At 38.7% G+C, this 22,290-nt stretch overlaps 1 protein-coding gene and 1 long non-coding RNA gene across 4 annotated transcripts in view; one reads left to right on the plus strand and one right to left on the minus strand.

Moving 5' to 3' along the window:
- Sli (slit guidance ligand) overlaps window positions 1-22,290 on the plus strand; it is a 322,565-nt gene that overhangs the window by 152,867 nt on the left and 147,408 nt on the right. Inside the window, exon 1 of one of the 3 annotated variants that reach the window (XM_083092313.1) lies at window positions 21,825-21,964. The exons of the other annotated variants lie outside the window; for them this stretch is intronic. Coding sequence (XP_082948439.1) covers window positions 21,915-21,964 — 50 coding nt within the window. The 5' untranslated portion in view covers window positions 21,825-21,914. Of the gene's footprint in view, window positions 1-21,824; window positions 21,965-22,290 lie in introns of those variants that run through there. 3 annotated transcript variants of the gene reach the window in all.
- Window positions 1-22,290, minus strand: part of LOC145967443 (uncharacterized) — a 118,701-nt gene that overhangs the window by 29,100 nt on the left and 67,311 nt on the right. The window lies entirely within an intron of this gene.

Raw genomic sequence — 22,290 nt, forward strand, 5'->3', positions numbered from 1 at the left:
GTCAAAATCTTTTAAATTTAATCAGCTGATGAGCAATCAATTTATATATTTATAAAATTTAAGTAAATATATTTTTAATATATTGTACGATATATCATCACATACTATTCTATAAAATGTTTCTCAATGATTCATGATGATTATTATCTCGAGATTCAAGTTCACTTGGTGATCTAAAAAGTGACTCACATACTAGATAATAGATCCTTCTAAAAAGACCCGCGTGATTGAATTGTCACTGCTCCTTCAATAATCTCGTATCTCATAAAGAAAATAAATGGTCTGTCGGCCGTCTCGACATCATCCATGGAATCGGTAACCTCCAGAGACACATTTCGCAAGTCTCCATTCTGTCTTGCACAATGGCCTGTTCGCGACGAGAGGAAGCTGTCACGTACCGTCCCGTGATGTAGGAAACGAGAAGTGTCATCTTCGCCGTCGTCGTTGTCGTCGTCGTCGTGGTTGGCGCCGGAATTATTCACGAAAGCATGCGCGTCAGGCGTGTGTGGGTGGCGGTCTCACGATCCTTATCCGCCGATAACCATCGGCATACATCGATGTTTCGTTTCTCCCGCGGGGACAAACATCGGTGCGCGACGGGTGCACCGGCAGGTATTAGCATAATATTGGTTCCGAAATATGAGTGAACGAGGACAACGTCGCCGGACTCGGTGGAGGGGCGGTAGAAAGGTAGAGACCGCCGATAATGCATAAAAGATAAGAGAAGGTTCGCTTCTGCTACGGTCACGAAGAGGACGACAGGGATCCGAAACTTATCTCCCGCGGCGGTATCCCGACCGAAGGACCAAATCGAGAAAGAGCGAGAGAGATAAAGATAGGAGAAAGAAAGACGGTGGGAAAGGGTGAAATAGGAGGGGGCGGAAAGTTTGCTGAAACTCGCTAGGTCCGCGCGCTTCAAAGTTATTCCGAAGAATTATTGAAAGTCTTCGGCGTGCTCTCGCATATACCCTCGCGTCGCTCTTTCTCCGTCTGCCTCTCTGCCTCTCTTGTTTTCTCGCTCGAGATCCTCCAGCAGGTTCTTAGCCACCTGCTTCCCTTCTTCTGGAAACCGACGTGGAAACTAGAAGAAAAGAGACCGACGCGACGGACGGACAGACAGGCGGACGGAATGACGGGCAGAAAAGGGTGGTGGGCTTTACTCGCGTCTACTTCCGGTGTAATGAATGGAATCTTAATGGACGGAGCCTTGTTTACGATCCGAGTTTCTCCGATTAATTACCAGCTAGATGAGGGCGCCGGTTAACGCGGCGGTAATAAACGGCAAAGTTTCCGCAGGCAGGCCAGTCACCTCGCCCATCCTCTCCATCGGCGAGATGGTTAGGAATATCTACGGGAACAGCGTTCGCGTCCGAGCGCAAGTTCTCTCGAAACTTGTCGGCTGAAAATCCTTCAGAATTTCTAACAAATTTTTTTTCACTATCTGCCCCGGTGCTACTTGCAAACTCGTCGTAGAGGTCCCGGGGCGGATATCCAGATGCTACTGGAAGCGGACACAGTAATTCCGACTTTGGCGCGCCAAGTTTCGCGAAGGGATACAGGGCTTGCACTTCGTTTCCTCGATTTTTCATGCTCGTCGTGCCGCATGGAATGCATCGAGAATATTTCGTCGGGCAAGATATATATATATACTCTTGTCTCTACAATTTCAAGATGTATATATTCGCTTGGAAGAAAAAATATTCGCGATCTCGTTGCTGTGATGCAAATGACAAATATGAGAGACAATTTTGTGTCAAAAGTGTCGTACGAAGCGAGTCGTATGATGGTGATATATAGGGTATTTTAAGTTTTTGTTTGACATAAAAGTGGAATTTTCACTAAAATCGATGGCGCGCTGGGAAAAAAGAACGCAGTTTGTCGGGATTGGCTGTTAAAATTCCAAAAATTCCATATCTCGATATCTCGACATAATGGAACTTCCGATAACTCCAAGAAGTTCGATATAAATAAAATGCATCCATACTTAATACCAATAAAATATTATCGTCGCTCGCTTTTCCGGATATTGCCAAATATATATGTAGGTATTTTTCGAGGCATATATGCGAATCGATATTACTTTCGACTTCCGCACGTTTCTTCTCAGCAGAGAAACTCTTTTATAAAATTTTCGTACAACCATCTTAGCCTTGCATCGAATATACGGGGTAAAAGCTTCGCTATATTTGCAAGCGTTCTTTTTTTACGAAGAGCTATATACAACACTGGCAAAATTTCGCACTACGGCTAACAGAGTTTTCTTGAAAGCGGGAGAATATTTTTTTATAGATGTAAGAATCTAAAACGTGATCGTGCGCGATCGTATATCCATCGCACATATTCTGTAAATATATGAACGTTTCCAGGAATTTCAAAATTTACGAACCGAAAGACCAAACGTAGCAAGAGTCTTTTACACTGAACATTCATTCATACATATATCTTATTTTTAAATTTGTTGTTTGAAATATAAATGTAATAATAATATTATAAATAAATAATGCAATTATCGACATTAAAGTTACACGAGAATAATTTCATTAAATCCAACGTATAATACGACATTGAAATGAAACGTACCAGTGCATAAAAGCCGAATTGCGCAAGTTTACTTTTACAATCTATTGTGAAATAACCAATGCACGTGCTGCATATTATATAGTGCAAAACAGTCGCACCATGCTTGTTGTTCTTCAATCCTTAAATTTTTGAAAATTAATTCGTTTTCGCGTGTCACAATATAAACCTCACGTCGCGCACCCGGACATTCGGTGCCCTATCGAGCGGTAACTCGACTCAATTTTCATATTTATAAGAACACCAAAGTACCGAGTTATAGAGCGGGACACGGCCAACGAGCGATTTTTCCACGGTGCGCACGTGAACGTCGAGACAAACAATGCGGTGGGATCCGCGTGGCATCTCTGTAGCTCCCCGCTCGACGCGGCTAAGCCTCCCTCACGGCGGCCCCTGTGGATCACGAAAACGTTACCAGGTACGAAATTATTGTATGACATACAAAGGATAACGTCGGGTCGATGATAGGCCCTCGCCGCGTCGAAAGGGTTAGCAGAGCATACTGAAGTGGTTTCCTATTGGTCCGGGGGAACACGGTTGCACCGTGTTTGCAGTGTTCAGAATGGACGGAGACCCTATTGTCCCGGCGAGCTTGTTTCTATGCAGATGAGATATGCGAGCGCCCGTGGACCGACGCGACGAACGGACGGATGGACGAGACGGGGCCAAGTCTCTCTTCCCCTTTACTTCAACTCCCTCGTCGCTATCTTCTCGTTAGTCCCATCTCTTTCCGTCTTCCTTCCTCGCCAGCCGAGAACCACCCTCCGCTCTTTTTCCACGGGCAAAATTCGATACGTCCTCTCTCTTTCTCTCTGTCCCTCTCTATTACTTCTACACCTTTGCGTTTCCTCTGTCGGTCTTTCTCCTCTCCTCCCCTCCCTGTCGTCGATAACTCTACCTCACATTTAGTCCTTCTCTCGCGCTCCAGTATTCCGCGCCTCTTTTCTCTTCTTGTCTTTTTTTCGATTTTCCGTATTTCTCTTTTCTACTTTCGACTACATTTCTCGGTCCTACTGTTTTTGCCTTCCTCGTCCTGTCGCTCCTTTCGCGTTCTGCACATCCTGCTCGCCTGGCACAATATCTTTCTTCTTCTCCGCCTTTCTTCCCTCTTTGTCGTCCAATCGTTTGTGGCGCATTGCTACCAGCTTACTCCTACGCTCGGTTCTCCCTTTAACGTTCCAACGTTATTCCAGAAGGCTGCTCCTGTTTCTGCCTTCTGCAGTCGAGTGTCGCGGACGCGGAAGGAAGAGAGACGGCGGGTAAAAATAACGCGAGCGCGCGCGCGCACGAGACATAAAACGAAGATAACCCCCGAGCGGGGGTGGCTCAACTTTCGACCCACACTCTTTCCTCTCCGTTGAGTTGAAGAAGAGTGAAAATGCGAGAAAGCATAAGTTCTCGCGACAGTCGCTAATAAGGAAGCGGAACCCTTGTCATCGATCTCATTGAATTTTTGGTAGGTTTTCAGCACAATGAACTGAGAAATAAAACATCACATTCATTTATTATAAAATATAAGATGTTTTTAACATTTAAAAGTCATGAAATTATCATATTGCATCCACAATGCTTTTTCTATTTTCTGTTGTGAAAAAAAATGATATATATTTTTGTTATTTCATTTAATCAGTGCGATATTCAATCAATCAATTCATTTAATCGATCGGTAATTTTATATTAATTTTGGTCGTTAATTTTAACTTTATATACATTTTATTGAAAGTTTCTTTGAAAGAATATGAAATATAATCAAAATTAACAGAAGTCAATTTAACTTTGCTATTCCGGTTTCTAAGCTAAAAATCGTTATTGACTGGTCAGAATTTCAACCCCAATTCAATGTTGAACGAAATAGGAATTGTTGCCTTAGGCTATGATAAAGAGATAGAGCGCCCCTTGCTAGCGCTTGCTAATGTGATGATATGCTCAACTGTCATCGCTGCGGAAAATTATTATGTCAGTAATGATGACTACACATAACGAATATAAATTTATGCTCAGAAAGAAAAAAGAGAGAAATGGAAATATTTTACGAGAGAATATCTATCTAATATTTCAACAGATAGATTGAACTAATATTTTCTCTACAATCATATTAAATGTTATATTTTCCAACCTGAATATTTTTTAAATATTTTATTAGATTAAATTCATTCATACTATTTATAAAATATAAATTATGCATATTTATTTTACATAATTATTCAAATATTATATTATAATTATTATAAATATTATAAATATTATATTATAAATATATATTTTAATTATTCACAAATATTATACATACTTTTAATTATTCAAATATTATTTAAAATTATATATTGTAAAATGAGTCTTGTTTATAGATATGTGATAAAACTATAATCACCTTTCGAATTTTTTAAAAATTTTACTGCTTTAAAAAGAGTATTTTTAACAGTTTTTATTTTGTACCTATATTTGCACATTTTTCTCACGCTTGTTTTGGTGCAAATGAACGCTCGTGAAATATTAGAGTATCCGTCAATGATCTTCTGTCAATGAGCAAATATGAACTGTGTGGGTATCGAATAAAAATATTTCATTGGCGCGATACTTCACATTCTCTTCTATACATATTTTTCTCAAATGTCATATAATAGTCATAAAATAATTTTGAAAATCGTACTTTGAAACAAAATTTTTATTATCTATGAATATAAATGAAACACACTATCAAAAGGTTAATTTTCATAACTTTTCCAGCAGGAGGTATTCTTCTTCATAATAAGAAACAATCATTAAAACGACCATTAAAGAAATAGCCATCGAATTATTTCATTTTTGCAACTAACATGAGAAAGGATCAGTGTCATTATAGAGCTTACAGTAATATTGTATTCAGTTGATAGTACGTGCTAGTCTTAAACATTTGATGCTGCCCACTACCCATAAGTTATGACTGTATTCCTGTCTACCTTTCACTCTATGTACGTAAAACTACGTTCGCGTGTAGGCGCCGCATACGCGAAACGATGACAACAATGACAATAGCGGTGACGATGAGTATGACGGACGGCGAAGAGGGATCGTACAATAGTGAAGTCGTCGTGTTATAGTCGTATTCCTCCGCTGCATCAACGTAGCGGCTTTCCATCGAAATAATCCGTCGTTTCGCGCACGGATGTCTACGACATATGGACGATTTCGCGGCTGCTCGCATAAAGGGACTTGAGAAAATTATTGTTATAATCACGCATTCAGTCACAAGTGCTCTTTCACAGACCGCGCTTTTTATTCAATAGAGACAGATGATAAAAGATAATTTATTTTCTGATGTCTGTAATCGTAATTATGCAAGGCATAGAAAATTAAGAAACAATAGCAAAAATACATTCAACTTTGTCTCTTTTGATATAAGTTTAAAACAATATATATGAAATTATATAATTTGATTAGTATATTTCTATATTCGAATGTTAATTATGTGCGCTTATTGTTATATTAATATTACAAACCGTCTTTTTGCATGAAAATTGATTCTCTCGCTAGTGTTAAGATCTTTTTTTTATACTCACACATTTTTCGAAGCGTTAAGTATATGGCATATGAAAGTTTCATGATGCATAAAAATCGAGAGATGGATGGAATCGATGGAAACGTTAAGCCAGCTCGCTCAGAAATGAAGCCACTCGTCAGAATGCAATAAAAATGTAACGCGCCACTTCACATATTCTAAAATTCACTTGTTATATTTTCCGATAATTTGACATGCGCGATACTATTCGGTCAATAATATCGGTCAATAACGTCAATATTACTCGGTCAATGAACGACAAATACGGCAGCTGCCGCTTTTCGGCCAAAATCTACGAACGGACGCATATAATTTATACGTAATAATAGCCCATGAAATAAAAATACGTCAGCCACGTTCATAAAATACACGGGACGTTTATTGAAAGAAAAACAAATACGACGATGAAGGCGAGCGTTATAAATGAAATATCGCATTGTACGCGAACTGACAGTTAAATTCTCTCGTTTACTATTGCGAGTAAACTGCATGCGCTATCAGGAGTGCGAGCTTTGTTCGATTAAACAAGAAGCCGATATGCAATGTGTCCGAGATAGAAAATTTCCCAACTGTAAATTATGAAGCTGCGTGAAAATCCATTTTCGCGCGATAGGCTTATTCGCCGGATATTCGCTTGACAAAGCCTTTACGATTCGTATTGTTGAAATTCAACCGCGATTAAAAGCACAGCATTGATACATACAATCATGTCATTAAACTCGCGAACAATAAATGTGCGATAGTTGAATAAATTTTGCTTTGTTTTAATATTAATATTTCATATCGATTCATAATTAGTTACGTATTTTCTTATTATAGCTAAGTATTGACGTTTTAATTAAAAATAGATATTGTGAAATAATCTCTTTGTAGTCTTTATAGGCACTACAAATAAAATTAACGAATAATCTTCTTTTACTCTACTATAAAAACATTATTGCCAATAGTAATTAGCGAATATTTAAAAAGAATTATAGCTTTAAAAATGATAGCTTTGATGTCACAAATTTAAGAAATAAAAGTGTGTATATATATATATATATATACATGAATAAATTATATATATATATATATATAATTTATTCATTTAATCCAATATATTATTTATAATAAATATATTTACAGCGACAAAACAATTAAGTCTTGTCTAAATAAGTCTAAATAAAATTATATTACGATACATTTTAATATTTATGATATTTTTTAACGTACGCAAAATTAACAATTTCCATAAAAAAAAAGTTGGAAAGTTTTATTTTATTGGATTTTATTGGATATCTTATATAAAGAAAAAATTATCAAGTACTATACATGAATTAAATTAAATCAATCAATGATTATATCATTCGTATCAATTAATTGGTAATTATGAAACTAGATTGAGCGACTATCGCGATGATCATTCACGCCCAAGAGTGATCCATTTAACGAGGGAGATAAACTTTATTCTAGGAGCGTGGCACCCTTCGGCACAAAGATATTCGATGCTGGCGCTTTTCCGCGATGAAGCACCGTGAATGAGGGTGGACGGCAGGTTTCAAATGCAAACTAAGCATTTCGCCGCGGGTCTAATAAATGTAAACCGCCATCCTATTGTGATGGAGGTCCATTGAAAAGTTTTGCATGGACCAGGCTGCCCTTCCTCCGCTCATGAAAAGCCTCCGGGGACCTGACCGTGGGCAGCCGTTGTTCACCATCTCTTGCAGACGACCAGATTTACACGATGTGTAAACACGGATAGCCCACAAAACTTGACAATTTTCTCGCTCCTCGTCACAACTTCATCTTCGGATTACACGCTATCCATCTCTCCTTTCCTTTTTATCTCCACGAGCGCTAATATGTCAATTTATATCGATCAATGCTTACGATTTAATAATCAAACAAAGTGTCAGAGTCACATAGTAAAGAAAATGAGCAGAGTTCCGAAATATTTTTACGTTACCTGTGTTGATTCAAAACGCGCGTAATGCAGATATCTCCCATTTCTTTTCGTTACACTAATAATTCGTTTAAATTATCGCATTCTCGTCTAGGCAAGAGCGCTAATCAGTTTCGACATCACCTACCGCAAAGAGACAGTTAACGAGCAACCTCCGAAAACATACCGATCGAAACGGAACGCCGTTTAGAGACCTGTTGTAGCAGCAAATTTCTATCCGTACCTCCTATCGCGCGGCCGATCGATGTTCATGAAGGAGACGGCGTTAATGTAAATTCGTATGCATAGCCCGTTTGATCATACACAACGCTGACCCGACTGGTCGGCACCTCGTTTGCCTTTGGATGCTGACGCGTGTGGTCGCTTGCATCGGGCAGCGCACGTGTTCGGGTCCCTATGCGCCGTCGATATGTTCGCACCTGTACAGCACCGCAAATAGATTCTACCGCATAGATGAGACGCACTTAGCATGTTCTAGTTACCGTTTGATGCAATTATTGGAGTTATCACTGCCGCGTCTGGTTCGATACGCTCGCCAAAAGAACCGTATTTCTGGCACCGTCGTCGACTCTCTGGAATGTCCAGATACGTTCTTTTCCTTCTTTCCATTCGTATCATGTTTTAATTGCGATCAACTTCTGGGTGGCATTTGCGTAGCGGCATCGATATGTGCCCCATATGCACGTGCTTTGCGACAATGATGCATAGCATACTGTCAAATCAGGCCATTGAGTTGAATTATGGCTATTATGTAATCGAAGAGAATTTATGTAAACCATTGACATAATTATTAACAATTACATTAACAGTTACATTAATAATTAAATTAACTTAAAAAAAACTATAATTATCTGAGAGTTTTTTGCAATGAATTATTACATCTAATTAATATATTTCTCCTCTATTTGTAATAATAATAATAATAAAAATAATCATAAATTAATAATAATAAAATTTAATTAATAAAAAAAATTGACGTTTATCAGTAAAAATATGTTCACTATAAACTTGCTAAATATCTTTACTTGTTACATAAAATTTGATTGCAGAATAAAAAGAAATTTATTCTTTATTCTTTAATCAGATTAATACGCATGATGAAAAATGTTTAGACAACACGATACCTTGAGAGGTTTTTTTACATTTTTTAGCATGTATCGCAAAACATGTGGGAAACCTTCTTCATGTAAACTTAATTATATCATTACAAATTCCCTGCGTAAATGGCTATGCGCGCATCTTGAAAAACCTGTTCGACCCGTTAAAGTATATCAAACGTGATTATCTCCGCGGATAAAGAGTGCGCTACAAAACGAAACATACGATCCTCGGCGAAACTTTCGAACTTCTATCAAGCGTGGAATCTATGAATTGCTGGACCTAAGATTACATTATGCGATACCGCGGTGGAAAATGCTGCGAGGCATACGAGAAAAAGACGCGGTCGTATTAGCGAGTGGGTATAACGTACAAGATTAGGGGGATAAGGGTTCAAGGCGTTTTATACGATGGCGAACGTGAAACTGTGGAACGCTCGTAAAATTTTCGACAAAGATCGAAAATAACGACGCATTATCTTTGATGACGTGTTGAAGGAGCTCGATTAATTTTTTCAATGGATACGTCTTGCGTTATCGCGAACGATTCTTAATTAACCGGACAAATTAATCGTCGGTCGTGGTAACCTTCGCAAAGAAACGAATTCGCGCCGATTCGAATCCCAGGGCATTACTCAAGCCCACGGGGACATAAAAAATAATTTGATTTTATGGGTACTTAATTTGTGGAAAAAAAATGCGAAACCAAGCCGAGGAGGCGCCATAATTTCGACTTTAGGTTTTGCTTTACGAGCGACAACGTCAAAGGGGCCAGGCTTAAGCGATCGTAAACACAATTAGTGTCTTCTAGAGAGCCCGCGACATAACGTATACCCGTTTTCTCGTATTTACAGAAATTTAAAGCCCATAACGGCACGCTTAATTTCTTTAATTAAAATTCTCAATGATCCTTTGCATACTCCATGTACGCACTGCTTTAAAAATAAAATGTACACGCGCCAACTTCGACGGCGCGTAGAAGCTCGTCTCTCGGGACGAAGAAATAACTCTCGTGAACATTCAGCGTCTCCGTATAATTTCTTATGCATGTATAAATTCCACAAATATTTATAACCGCTACTTTATAAAAATAACTTTGACTCGCGTACCGTGATCAGCACTTTAAAGAAAACTAGTTAATTGCTCTTGACACTAAATATTTCACAAGACACACAAGTAGGAATTTTCGATCATGAAATATTCCCGCATACATCATAGAAAATTACTATTCCGTATACGTCGTATATCATATAAAGTTACTAAGATAGCACGTTACCTAAGAAAATCGCATCGTACAAGGTATATATTCTGTTCATATCTCTATACACTTCTTTTTATAATATATTATAAATTTATACGGCATATATAAAATATAATGGAAATTTAAGTACATAATTTTTCATTTATCTTTTTACATAATTGCAAGAGAATATTTCATTATATAATTATATCGACCATTAACTATTAAATATCTATTTATATGATATTATATATGTCTATTCGTATTAAATGTATGCATTTTATAAATTTAATATACTTGACTAAAAGTCCGTGTAATTACATTATAACAAATACCAGGAAAATTATAATCGATCTATCTTGGAGCACCATGAATAACACTTTGAACGGATATTGCGAGTAATGGCCATATCTAATAACGAAGCAAATTTCGCTTTCCAGCCTGTCTAGTGGAGTTTACCTTATCTACTATCCGACATAGTTCTGCCTGTGAAGCATTACTCTTAGCGATATCGCTCGTAAAACGGAACGCTGTTCTTCTCCCTAAAACATACAGCTTATTCTCTGAAACATTGTACCAAGCAAGGTATTCTCCACTAACATTCCGCGATAAGAATTTACCACCGCGTTGCCTCTTGTATCCTGGAAAGGATAGATTCAACGCGTACAAAATATACCCGTCAACTCGTACCAAATTATATCTGTGCCCAATACCAACTTTCTCTATCTACCGGAATTCCTTCGCTCTAAATATGCGTCAGAGACCGAGCTTGCCATGTCGAAAGTGAAATCAACGCTGTTGGAGAAGGGTCTGGATCCTCGAGACATCGCGCTCCTTGAATGATATGCGTAGGTAGCATCCTGTTACGCTCATCTGACATTCTAACGGAGAATGAATCTTCTCTCTATCCACGCTTTCCACTCGCTTATCTGAAAAAATGGGGACCGCCATACCGAGGATATAAATCTAGCAGATCGAATCGTGTATATTTCACGAAGGTAATGGTAATTTCTGCGAAACGCGTGCGCTACGAATGTGGAAAGTAAAATTATTCTTGCGCGTGCGGGGAAAAAGAAATTTCGACTCCGGCGGCACGCATGAATCTTTTAACGCTGTGAAATTTATCTGGTAATTACGTGCGTCGGGTGCACACTTGTCTTTCCTAGTGAAACGCGCAAAAGAAATTGCAAGTTTCCAGCTTGTTATGTTTTTAGAATAATACTTCTCAGAGGGAAAATAAAAGTTTCGTACTAATTAATTTTAATTGCGCAAATTAACAGCGAAATTTTTACATAACGTATTTAAAATAAAGATTACAATCGTTATCCTCTGCGAAAATTTTGAAGAATATTAAAAGAGCCGGCACTCTTAAAGCTTGAACGTTTTAAAACGGTTTTAAAATAAACAGAGCGTTTGTGTGGGAGTAGATACAAGCATTGACAAAGAAATTATTTTTAGCCAACAGGGAAGGAACACCGAGGCACGAATCCCAGTAGCAGCTATGAATCTTTTAGCACCGTGCTTTTTCCCGGTAATTGCGCGGTGCCACGGGTAGTTACCTTCATCTTGTGACGATAGCCGCTTTTCATTTAATTGGCTAGTTAGGCTTCGCTGTAGACCGTGAACGGTGATCTCGAAAAAAAAAAGATCACGGCCGTTAGATACCGGCGGTCGGGAGAATCTACATTATGGCTTCACAGGCCGGACGTATTGACAAGAACATCGACTTTGCCTGGCGAGAGGTTTATGAATTGGAGTTCACTCTTTGTTGGCTCACCAAAGCAGTTTTAGATTGTGATATATCATGCAGCTGTCTCGCTGAGATCCGATAGTTGGTAACGATTATTAATGACGCCAGCCGATCCTTATGATATCGCTGTATCACTTAGCGACATTCCATATATTTGGTACATTTTTACACGAATATGTATGTAGTTCCATTATGTGAGTAAATTCTCAATATTAAATTAACAAATCTTGTTATTAAACCCTATTACTTTTTTTAAATATATTTTCTAAATTTTTTTAGACTGTTTTTTTTTTTAGAAACAAAATGGATAGTTTTTCTTCGGCAATAAATAAATATTAATATAATAATAAATAAACATTAGAATAAACTGTAGTGCAAATGACAGTCTTAACTCATGAATATAAATAGATGTGCAAGCTCTCAATGAAGCATTAAATGTAATCGCGTCTGAGAGACCACAAGACAATTTATTTTCGTTTACGATTTGCCGGCGCCATGTATACGGCTCTTTTCAAGAAACCAATCGCCGGGCGGTCTTCATTTGATTTCAACCGTCTTATGTTGCTCCGTGTAAACAGCAGATACAATCGTGTAGCATGGAGACAACTTTTCCACATGTACAAAATTGAAAGATCTCGTCCCCTTTTCGAGTGTGGATACAGCATCATTGAAAGGGAACGGAGAAAAACGATCGTAGAAGACCTCGCCATTACCGCGTTTCCACGAAGGGATCCTGAACCGCAGGAGGACGAGAACCTTTTCCCTCTTTCTCTTTATCTTGTCCGTCCTATCTCGCTTTATCACCCTACGCGATGCATCGAGCTCTTCCTCCTCTCATCCGCGTTAAAAAGAGGGCATCTCTGGCACCGGGCCCTGTTTTCTCAGGGGGGAGCAATTTGAAAGGCAATTTGTGCGTTCGTAAGAACGATCACGATTACCGGTAGAGCGGGACTAATGATGATGGCACGGAGACTCCTTTCCGTCCCTCTTTAAGTCGTCCCGGGCCGTCGAACAAACGACAGAAAGAGAATTTCGCATGTTGTCCCATTTGCTTTTTTATCTCTCCCCTCTTTCCTCCCGATCATCCTAGTCGGATCTAATCGAAAGTATTTGATAGGCCAGTGTAAATTTCTCTGTAGAAACTCGTATCAGCGTATTTATAACAAAAATGTAGGAAATAGTGTAGGAAAGAGTTAAAAAAGGAGATAATTATAAGCTCTTACGCTGAACATGCTTTATGCCTTCGTCTCTGATTAATCTTTATGTCGGTGTTATCCATGGGGAAATTAACCGGTTGACAGATTGACTTATGCATACACCTGTTTAAGTTATATGCCGCGGTAAATCGCCAGTATTCGTTGCACTAGTTGCGGAAAAACTGGCTCTATCAGTCTTAAGCAAGTTGTAACGCACGTGTGTACCCACCTGTTCGAGGAGCAATAAACTACGATTATGCACCTACTAAAATTCTGTTGCAAATTACGCATAATTGCTACGCACTTATTATTAATTGCATATAAAATTACTACAAGTATCTAATATGCATGTATATACATGTATATATAGGGTGAGCCTGACAAAAAGTTTACTACACTTTTCTCGAAAATGACTAAAAATAGAGGCAGATGCCCATTATCAAAATTATAGGGCAAGAAGACATGCTATGTGATTTTCAGTGTCCGGAATGTCTTTTTTACACTAAAATTTCTTTTTTTTTTTTATAGAAAGGAATACTTTTGAGTTATATGTATTTCCTCGATAGTTCAATAAATTTAATAACTTTTGTATCGGAAAATCTTTTCGAAAAGTCAATCTAACTATTATCGGGATATTTACAAGATTAGAATAAAAGTTTGGCATCGAGTGATCTGCAATGATTCAAAATATTTCATCAGACTCACCCTGTATATTAAGGAACGCAGTCACTCGGATAGAAGTTAGAAATTAACTAGATAAATTTATCATTAGCACAAACATCGACAAAGTAATAAAACAAAGTTATAATGAAATAATTACATCCTTACGAAACGTCTTGATAATCAAAACATACAGATTTCAAGATACCTATATTTTAGCGATAAAATAAATTTTAACTGTTAATCGTAATATACATTCTACTTCATCGGCCAAGCCGTTATTCTTCCGCGCAATTAACATATGGCCTCGTCACTGGGAAGCAGCTTAAGGATTGCCGGCATTAGTCGCTGAAAAGGAAGAGAAAGGTTCACGTTAGGCAAGACGCGAGATAGCGAGAAGTACAAAAGGGGAAGAATGACGTCGGTAGCACCCGGAGCACGACCTACTTTCTTTCATCGCGCGCCGTCCGTTTTTCAATTTTCGATTTAGCCTGGTCGCCGATAAAGTAATACCGGCCATTCATCGTGACTCGCCCGTGACTGCCGCGAAAGGTTGGCCGGTGGGTAGGAGAGGGAATGAGAGAGGATCTTCCATTACGCATTGATCCCCTCTTCCCCCACTCGCAATTTTTTCGTTTCTCATACGTACGTATCCGACATATGGATCGGCACGCGGACAAAGCTCGCCGATTGGACCGATTGGCCCGCCGGGAATAAAAAGCGAACGCAGAAAAAAAAACTCACGAAAGATGCAGGCAAAGAGGTATCTCGATTCGTTTCGCACAGGCGATCCCTTTGTTTCTCGCGCTTGCAAATAATCTTTCCGCCTCGCACCGGTGTGTACGAAATGATGGCGTACAAGCCCGAAGCTCAAGTATCCCGCACCGATACATCCTCTCCACGAATGTTTCAATCGTTTTCGATATTTCGGCACTCGATACGAATCATGACATCAATCTCACTTAAACACATCCCACCCCTAATGGAAAAACAATCGCAATGCTATCATTTTTGTGTTACAATTATGTTATAAATGTTTGCAATGATTGATCTTTTCGTTTTTTGGATGGAAAATATTTTTAATGTAGCGACACTATCCATGGATGTTCGTGAGAACAATGCGGAAACAATAGCGCGTACGTTAAAATAGTTCGTGTTAGTTTCTTTTAATAGCGGTTTTGCTTGTGATTAAAAAAACCAACACAATTAAACGTTTCGATGTAATGCATGCATATCTCTACCTTCCACGCTACTTTTCTATCTTCCTTGTGACACACCTTGTATCTTGTTTTCAAGCAAGTTGAATGTATTCGCATCGTCAAGCTTACATAACACTCTTATCTAATTAAACGGTCTAATAATTCACTGAAGAAAAGCGAGAATAAAAACAGCCACAAATTGTAATAACAGCGTATGAAAATCTTGCCTACAGATATTTTGCGAATAAATTAAAGAGACTTGTTAAAAAGAGAAAGATCTATAAAATGAACAAAAACAAGAGCCATCCTATTATTTAAAAAATAAAACAGCCATGTAAGAGGAAGAAAGGATGTATACGAGAATAAAAGTGAAACGAGATACTCGATGGTCCGACGTGTTTCCTGGTATCTTCTGTTTCTCGTGAAAAAAGCCAAGAAAATGTGCAGTATAGTTACGTGGCTTATACGTGGCTTATACGGAGTCACGAACAACAATCGACAGGCATACACGTGTTATAGACGTAAATGGTAGATATGGTGCTGAATTTCAAATCAGGGAATAAGTTACGCTCGTTGAGCATAAGCCGGGTTGAAGTTTCCTTCTTTTTCGAGTTGGATGACTTGCGCCCCCCTCGTCATCCGTTTGTTTCCACGCAGGAAATCGATCATAATTCGCTCCAATTACTATTTTCGGCGTATTAAACCGACTAATGATTAACGCGAGCACCAACTGACAATATTCGCACGAGAATCGAAGTAGTTATCGTCTCTGACCAATTATATGCGACTATGCGATTAACAATTATTTTCTCCAAGTTTATCGTACGCACACCTGCGTGCACGTTCGTACACACAGTAGAGAATATCAATTTGCCCGTCTGCATTTCATAAATCATAATGGAAAAAAAACGCGCGGTAAAAGCATTCGCAATAATCGCGCAAATTAAATAACGCATAAATCACAAAAAGCCGTAAATATGAAGCGCACACGCCGTTATCGCATTCATCTTCTACCACTCGTCATAATTGTTCGCGCTACAATCAACAGCAGTTACGACAGTCAGACGTAATTAGACTGCACAATGCACACAATGCGCATTGCGATAAAGGTCTAATTACAATTTCTATGCCTTCTAATTAACGAGCATCGTACACGCCAGACAATTATATTTGGCCGTCGACTATCGACGGTAATTCGAATTTTAAGAATATGTAGCTTCTATTTTTTTTTGTCGTCAAAGAGAGGAAGAGAAAGAGAGAGAGAGAGAGAGGAGCGTTTACCGGTCGAATAGGTCAAGACGGCCCACGTGGTCGACCCGCTCGCGGTCCGGCACCATAGATCTCGACGTCTCGATCGTTTTGTTTGGGCGAAGGGTGGTCGTCGAACCATCGGCTAGAACAATGGTCCATTTGAACCACGGTTACAAGGCGCGCGCGTTCTCCTCTTCTCGCGTTCTTCTCTGTCGGTGCTCCGTGAGCTCGCATGTGGATTCCGTTGTGTCTCTCACGGCTCGGACGGAAAACCGAGGCTTTCGCAAATTATGTTCGCGTGGGCTCGTCCCGTAGATATCGATCGAGGTCGAGGAGAGCGGGGGATCGCGATATTTCAGAGCTCTCGCGGTTTACCCGCACAACTAAATAATATATAATATACCGTCTGTGCGCAAGCGAGTGGGTGAACGCTGCAATTTCCGGTATTCTTGCGCACACGCATCGCGGGTATCGCGGACTTCCCGTCGCCGACGCGCCATTTAAATTCGGAATAAATTCGGTGAGAGGCGATCTATGGAGATACGTCCGCGGATGAGACCGCTCGATTTAAATTTGATGTTGGGATAATGGAGCGAGATGTTCCTTAAATTACGCTCTATTCAAAGGGATCGCATCCGGACGGAGATAAGGACGATCCGACGAAAGACGCGGAAATGGAGTCTTCATCCTGGCCCACGCTTCGAAACTTGTTATATATCGTGTTTCACTTAACGGTATGCTCCGTATCTATTTTCAGCGTACGAGAGTTTCTTGTTGCGCTTCTTCGTTGCAACTGACATTAAGGAGGTACACGTAGTTATCTGCACGCGAACGCGATATTGAACGATGACTCTCTAAAGTATTAAATCGTACATCGGTAAAAGATCACGTAGATTGCAATGCAGTTAAAGGAATTAATTATACTTAAAAGTCGCACTTTTAAGGTCTGTGTACAATAAGATGTAATCTTTTTATTCTGCTTTAAAAAGGAAAGAGTGTATAACGGTAGAACTTTAATATAAAATCTTCAAATACTAAGATCTCTTATATCCTGTTTCTTTCTTTACTCAGCGCTCTTATTAAAATCTTCAGATATAGTACAGAGTACGTAAGATCTGCTCATTTAAATTTCTCCTCTTTTAAGTCGAGATAATAATGACAGCTTTGACATATCGTATAACTATTTGCTAAATTCCATTAACTCGATTTCAAATATGCATAATCGCTAGAGCACGTGGAAACAAATAGCAAATATCTAAATGAATATTGCCGTTTAAATGAATATTAATTAATTATATATAACAAATTATATATAACATAATTTAATTGATAAAATATATTGATAATTAACGTTGTTGACTAACTACTACTATTAAGTTCGTTGTCAATAGTGCACGACACAGTCATATATAATTCACATTGTTATAAATTCTAAATTATACGCGCGTGCGGTGCCGCGACATGCTGAATACATCGGACGCATCGGATCGAATTGGTTAACCAACGATAGATCGATGCCCTCCTGCAGTTGGCAGAAAATAATTAAAAATAAATTATAGGAGAATAGCGGATAATCAGCGTAAAACGTTTCGTCTTATCAATTATATCGGCAACGATTCGAGCTCATAACGATATTACTTCGATGTAACGTCGTTACATCATAACGCGACATAAAGGTATCACCCGTTTCCTCCTCTCAGTTCCTTCCTACTTTCTACTTTAATATCGGACGACTCTTCATTATGAAGAACCTGAAAAAGTGTCGGGACACTTCGCAGACTCCCAGACGTTAATCGTGCGTATTAAATTGATCCTCTGTCGATGGAACTGCCTGACGCTGATAACGCGCAAAAATATCGCGCGCGATATTACTGCTTTTACTTTCCTGATGTCATTAATATTGCACCGTGATTTCGAGAAAATAATCAAATTCCGAGTTAGAAATTTATAACGCCAACTTATCATCAATTTATTCAGTAGCGAGTCATTGATGGTTTTCTCACTTAAGTCGAATACATTTTGTAGATAATTCTATCCTTGTCTCAACGAAATTATACATCGCTATCATTTCGCGAAATCGCAGGAAAGATTTCCGTGTCGTTCATTATTTGCGGAATCTCGGTCCCATTATTCATTTCTTAACGAGATCTTTAATCTGAGCGATACAGAGTGTCGGACAGTCTATTCTTTTCGAGGGAAACGTCCTAACGAACAAAAGAGGCAATCTTCCTCCTCGACGTAGATCGCAAAGCGGCGGAAGCTCAATCGAATCGCGCGAACTCGGTCACGACTCGTCGAGGGTCGACTGTATCTAAGCACGGGTCGATTATATCCGTGGCTCATCCACGAACCTTTCCTACGGAGGAAGATGTCCGACAAAACAATGGCTCCTCCTCGGTGCCAGGAAGTCACTTAACCCCGACGTGCATTGGCTCGAACCTATCTCGGATAATTAATAGCCTGGTCTCTCGATCGATCAGGGCCAACATCGTACAACCGTGATCCCGAGCTGGACGAGCATAATGCCAAGGTAATTGCTTTATACTTGTTACCCGTTTGACCATCTTGCCGACCGATCGATATATTACTTTCGAATAGTGCATTATACTTCATAAGCGTACGCTTAATGCTTATATCCGCAAATAACGGACGCCTTTTATCATGATTGAAGAAGCTTTACTTTGTGGAAGATGGAGTTTTCGTGAAATTTCAATCTGCCGTGTAACTGGTATTCCCCTTGCCTTTCCTTTCCTTATAATCTATTCTCGATCACTTTTCTAAACAAGTTTTTCCTTAGGAGAGGAAGCGCTAAACGCTACTATCGATTTTCCTTCATTCTCTCTCCCGAAGACAAACTATTTCGGGAAATGGATGCGGAGATAAACGTTACATATAAGATCCAAATGTCGTCCGAAATGGCATCACGTATAAAACCGACGTGATGTGTGCGCGCTTCTCTTACATCCCGAGTGACGGCGAGATTTTCGAAATTCCGGGTACGTAATCGCGGAATGGTTCCGTTAGGAGAAAGTCGGTTAAGTGAGCTTGCGAGTTTGCAAAACGACCCTTCCTCTCCCCCTCCCCTCCCTGTCTCCCCTTCCTCAGACCGAGTGAGCTTGTTGTTAGTGTGTCACATGGGGTGCATTCGTAAATTTCGAAGTGCGTTACCTTGTTAAAGGGCCGTTTAATGCTCTCAAGTCCGCCTCGAGATTTCCCATCGGGAGCTTCGGGTGTTGAATGCAATCTCATCGTCCCGGGCTTGCACTTTCGAAACACTCTGTACACGCTTACAGGTACACGCCTCGTATCCCGACGACTCCCACGCGACCATGGAAAAAGATCATTACGGTGACGTTCTATCTCTGTCTTCCGTTCCGCCGAAGAGCCTTCCTCTTTTTCCATTCGCGTCCGCCCCGGTATCCCCCATTCTTGTTCAATTACACGACCGAAGCAATGATTGATACGCGGCTTATCGTGTTCGTGCAAAAGCCACTTCATGCCTCTTGGTGCCTGATGTCGACAACGAAATGCTCTACATTGCAGGCGAAATGTCCGCGTGTATATGTGCGCACGTGTACATACGTACGTACGCTTAAATAATGATGATTGCTCGCGCATGTATGCATGTATGTATGTATTAGCGATGGTGGATTTATGCGCTCCATTCGTCCGTTTTATAGCCTGTAAGAAACGCGACGGATTAAATTTATGTTTATATAACCGCGAAATACTTCTTATTATTTTAGTGGAATTTTAATGAAATTTTTTATAACTCGCATTACACCTGCAATGAATTATTCCCATCTTTTATACTCATTTCGACAAACATAATCGGTTTATGAGCAAATTTTTATATTTAACATTTTTGTATATATATGGTTATATAAAAGAAATTCGAAATTATATTGCGTTAAATGTAAAAAATATCTGTCGAAACGAATATAAAAAATGAAAATAATTGTAATTGTAATGTAACCCATAAAATTTCATCAAAATTACACACGTATGTATGTAAGATACCGGATCAAAGTATTGCATTACGTATAAAAACAGGAGATTTATTTTAATAAACAAAAAAATATATATATAAATATTACCAAATCATATTTCATTACTATTATTTTATATTTAATAATTTTATGAGCGAAACAGCTAGAGGAAAAAAATAAAAATCGTAATCATTTACTTGTGTTTTTTGAGGATTATATGCAATACTTTTGATCGATATTGTGTACATATATATAATCCTAAATAAATAATTTAATTTATTACACATAATAATATATTTTTTTCGAAAGATTGTTTTTTTTTTTATAAATATTTCAATACAGAATCCTTTACTTATCTTTATATTTGTTTTTTAATATTTTTTTTTATAATCAAGAATAGCTATACACAATTTGTTAAGTATTTTACTTAAATTCGAATCGTGAATATTGAGCGAAAGTTTGATTCGAGCATCATTGAAACGCGCATCTCTCTCTCTCTCTCTCCGGGAAAGCTTTAAGTACCTTTAGTCAGACCTTTTAGTCTGTATCAGAGCTCGTAAACTGATCGCCGGAGTATTCTCGTTCAAGGTATGGTGTCTACTGAGAACATCTGGTACACACCTTATCGAAATCGTAACGCAATCTATTTAAACAAAACACCAGGCTCTGTCGTAACACGAGAAACTGCTCATAAAATAGTTCATCGTACGAGATACAACGCAACTCGCCATGCTACCTGCTATAAACGGCAATTACTTATGCACCCTATTTAGGACATCTTTTCTTAAATCTCTGTCATTAAAATAAAGCTACTGAAAAGTCAGGGGAAAATTTATATATATTTTATTATCTTCAAATTTTTTAATTATTTTTTTTTTGAAACGTGAATTGTGTATTTTAACAATAATAAAATCTAAAAATAATTTTAATAACGCATTAAATTGTAATATAATAATGATATTATTAATAAATAATATAATAATAATATTATTAATAAATAATTTACTGTAAAACTATATTAAAGAAAAACGTTTGAAATGTATAAATTCGATATATTAATTTTGACATAAAAATCTTATTAAATAAAAATATCTACGAGAGTACCATATTATAAAACTAATAATCTAATTTCGTACCTATATGTATATATTTTTCTTGTCAGATTCAGTCATGTGGATGTAATAAAAGCTAGAAATAAAGAAAAACTTGCCGAACAAGAAGCAGCATGTACGAATAGACGGAGATACAACGCAAAAAGTAATAAAAATATATTCTTATATTGCAGTTGCTCGTTGTACGGTTGCATTCCGTTCACGATTTACTATTACATTTCCAAGTTCCAGACGAGATTGCCGCGGCGGATACGCGCTCCATCGTCAGAACACGAAGAATCACAGGGACGCGATTGCGAAGGTCGGAAATAAGTATCGACGCGATACTACCGTCATAGCTGATACAAACGACATTCCGTTGCGATGATCCGAGAAGGGTACCTCAATTACCGTACCTGGTCAGCCGGTAGCAGGTATGCGAGCAGATTGCGTTACCGTAATTGATTAGGCAACGGTAATTGCCAGTAATTAGAGCATCGGTAGTAACGCACCACGTGCTGCGCATCTCCATCTCTATGAGACGGGTGAGATGAGGATGGGGATGTTGCGAGGGCACCCTCAATCCGCCAAGTCCGACCAAAGAGTACATAATTAACTCTAATTCCACGTATTGTAATCTACCTCGTGAGATTGGGGTCTAATCCGCATGGACGGCTAGCATTTAGCAATTTTACCGATCGCTATCGAAAAACGCTTCTTTATCTCGAAATCTCTGCCTTTGGCCAGTTACGTACCGTGT

Source organism: Camponotus vicinus, unplaced genomic scaffold, assembly GCF_025532165.1.
Source record: "Camponotus vicinus isolate PSW18456_S1 unplaced genomic scaffold, iyCamVici1.0 SCAF_1, whole genome shotgun sequence".
NCBI classification, from domain to species: Eukaryota; Metazoa; Arthropoda; class Insecta; order Hymenoptera; family Formicidae; genus Camponotus; species Camponotus vicinus.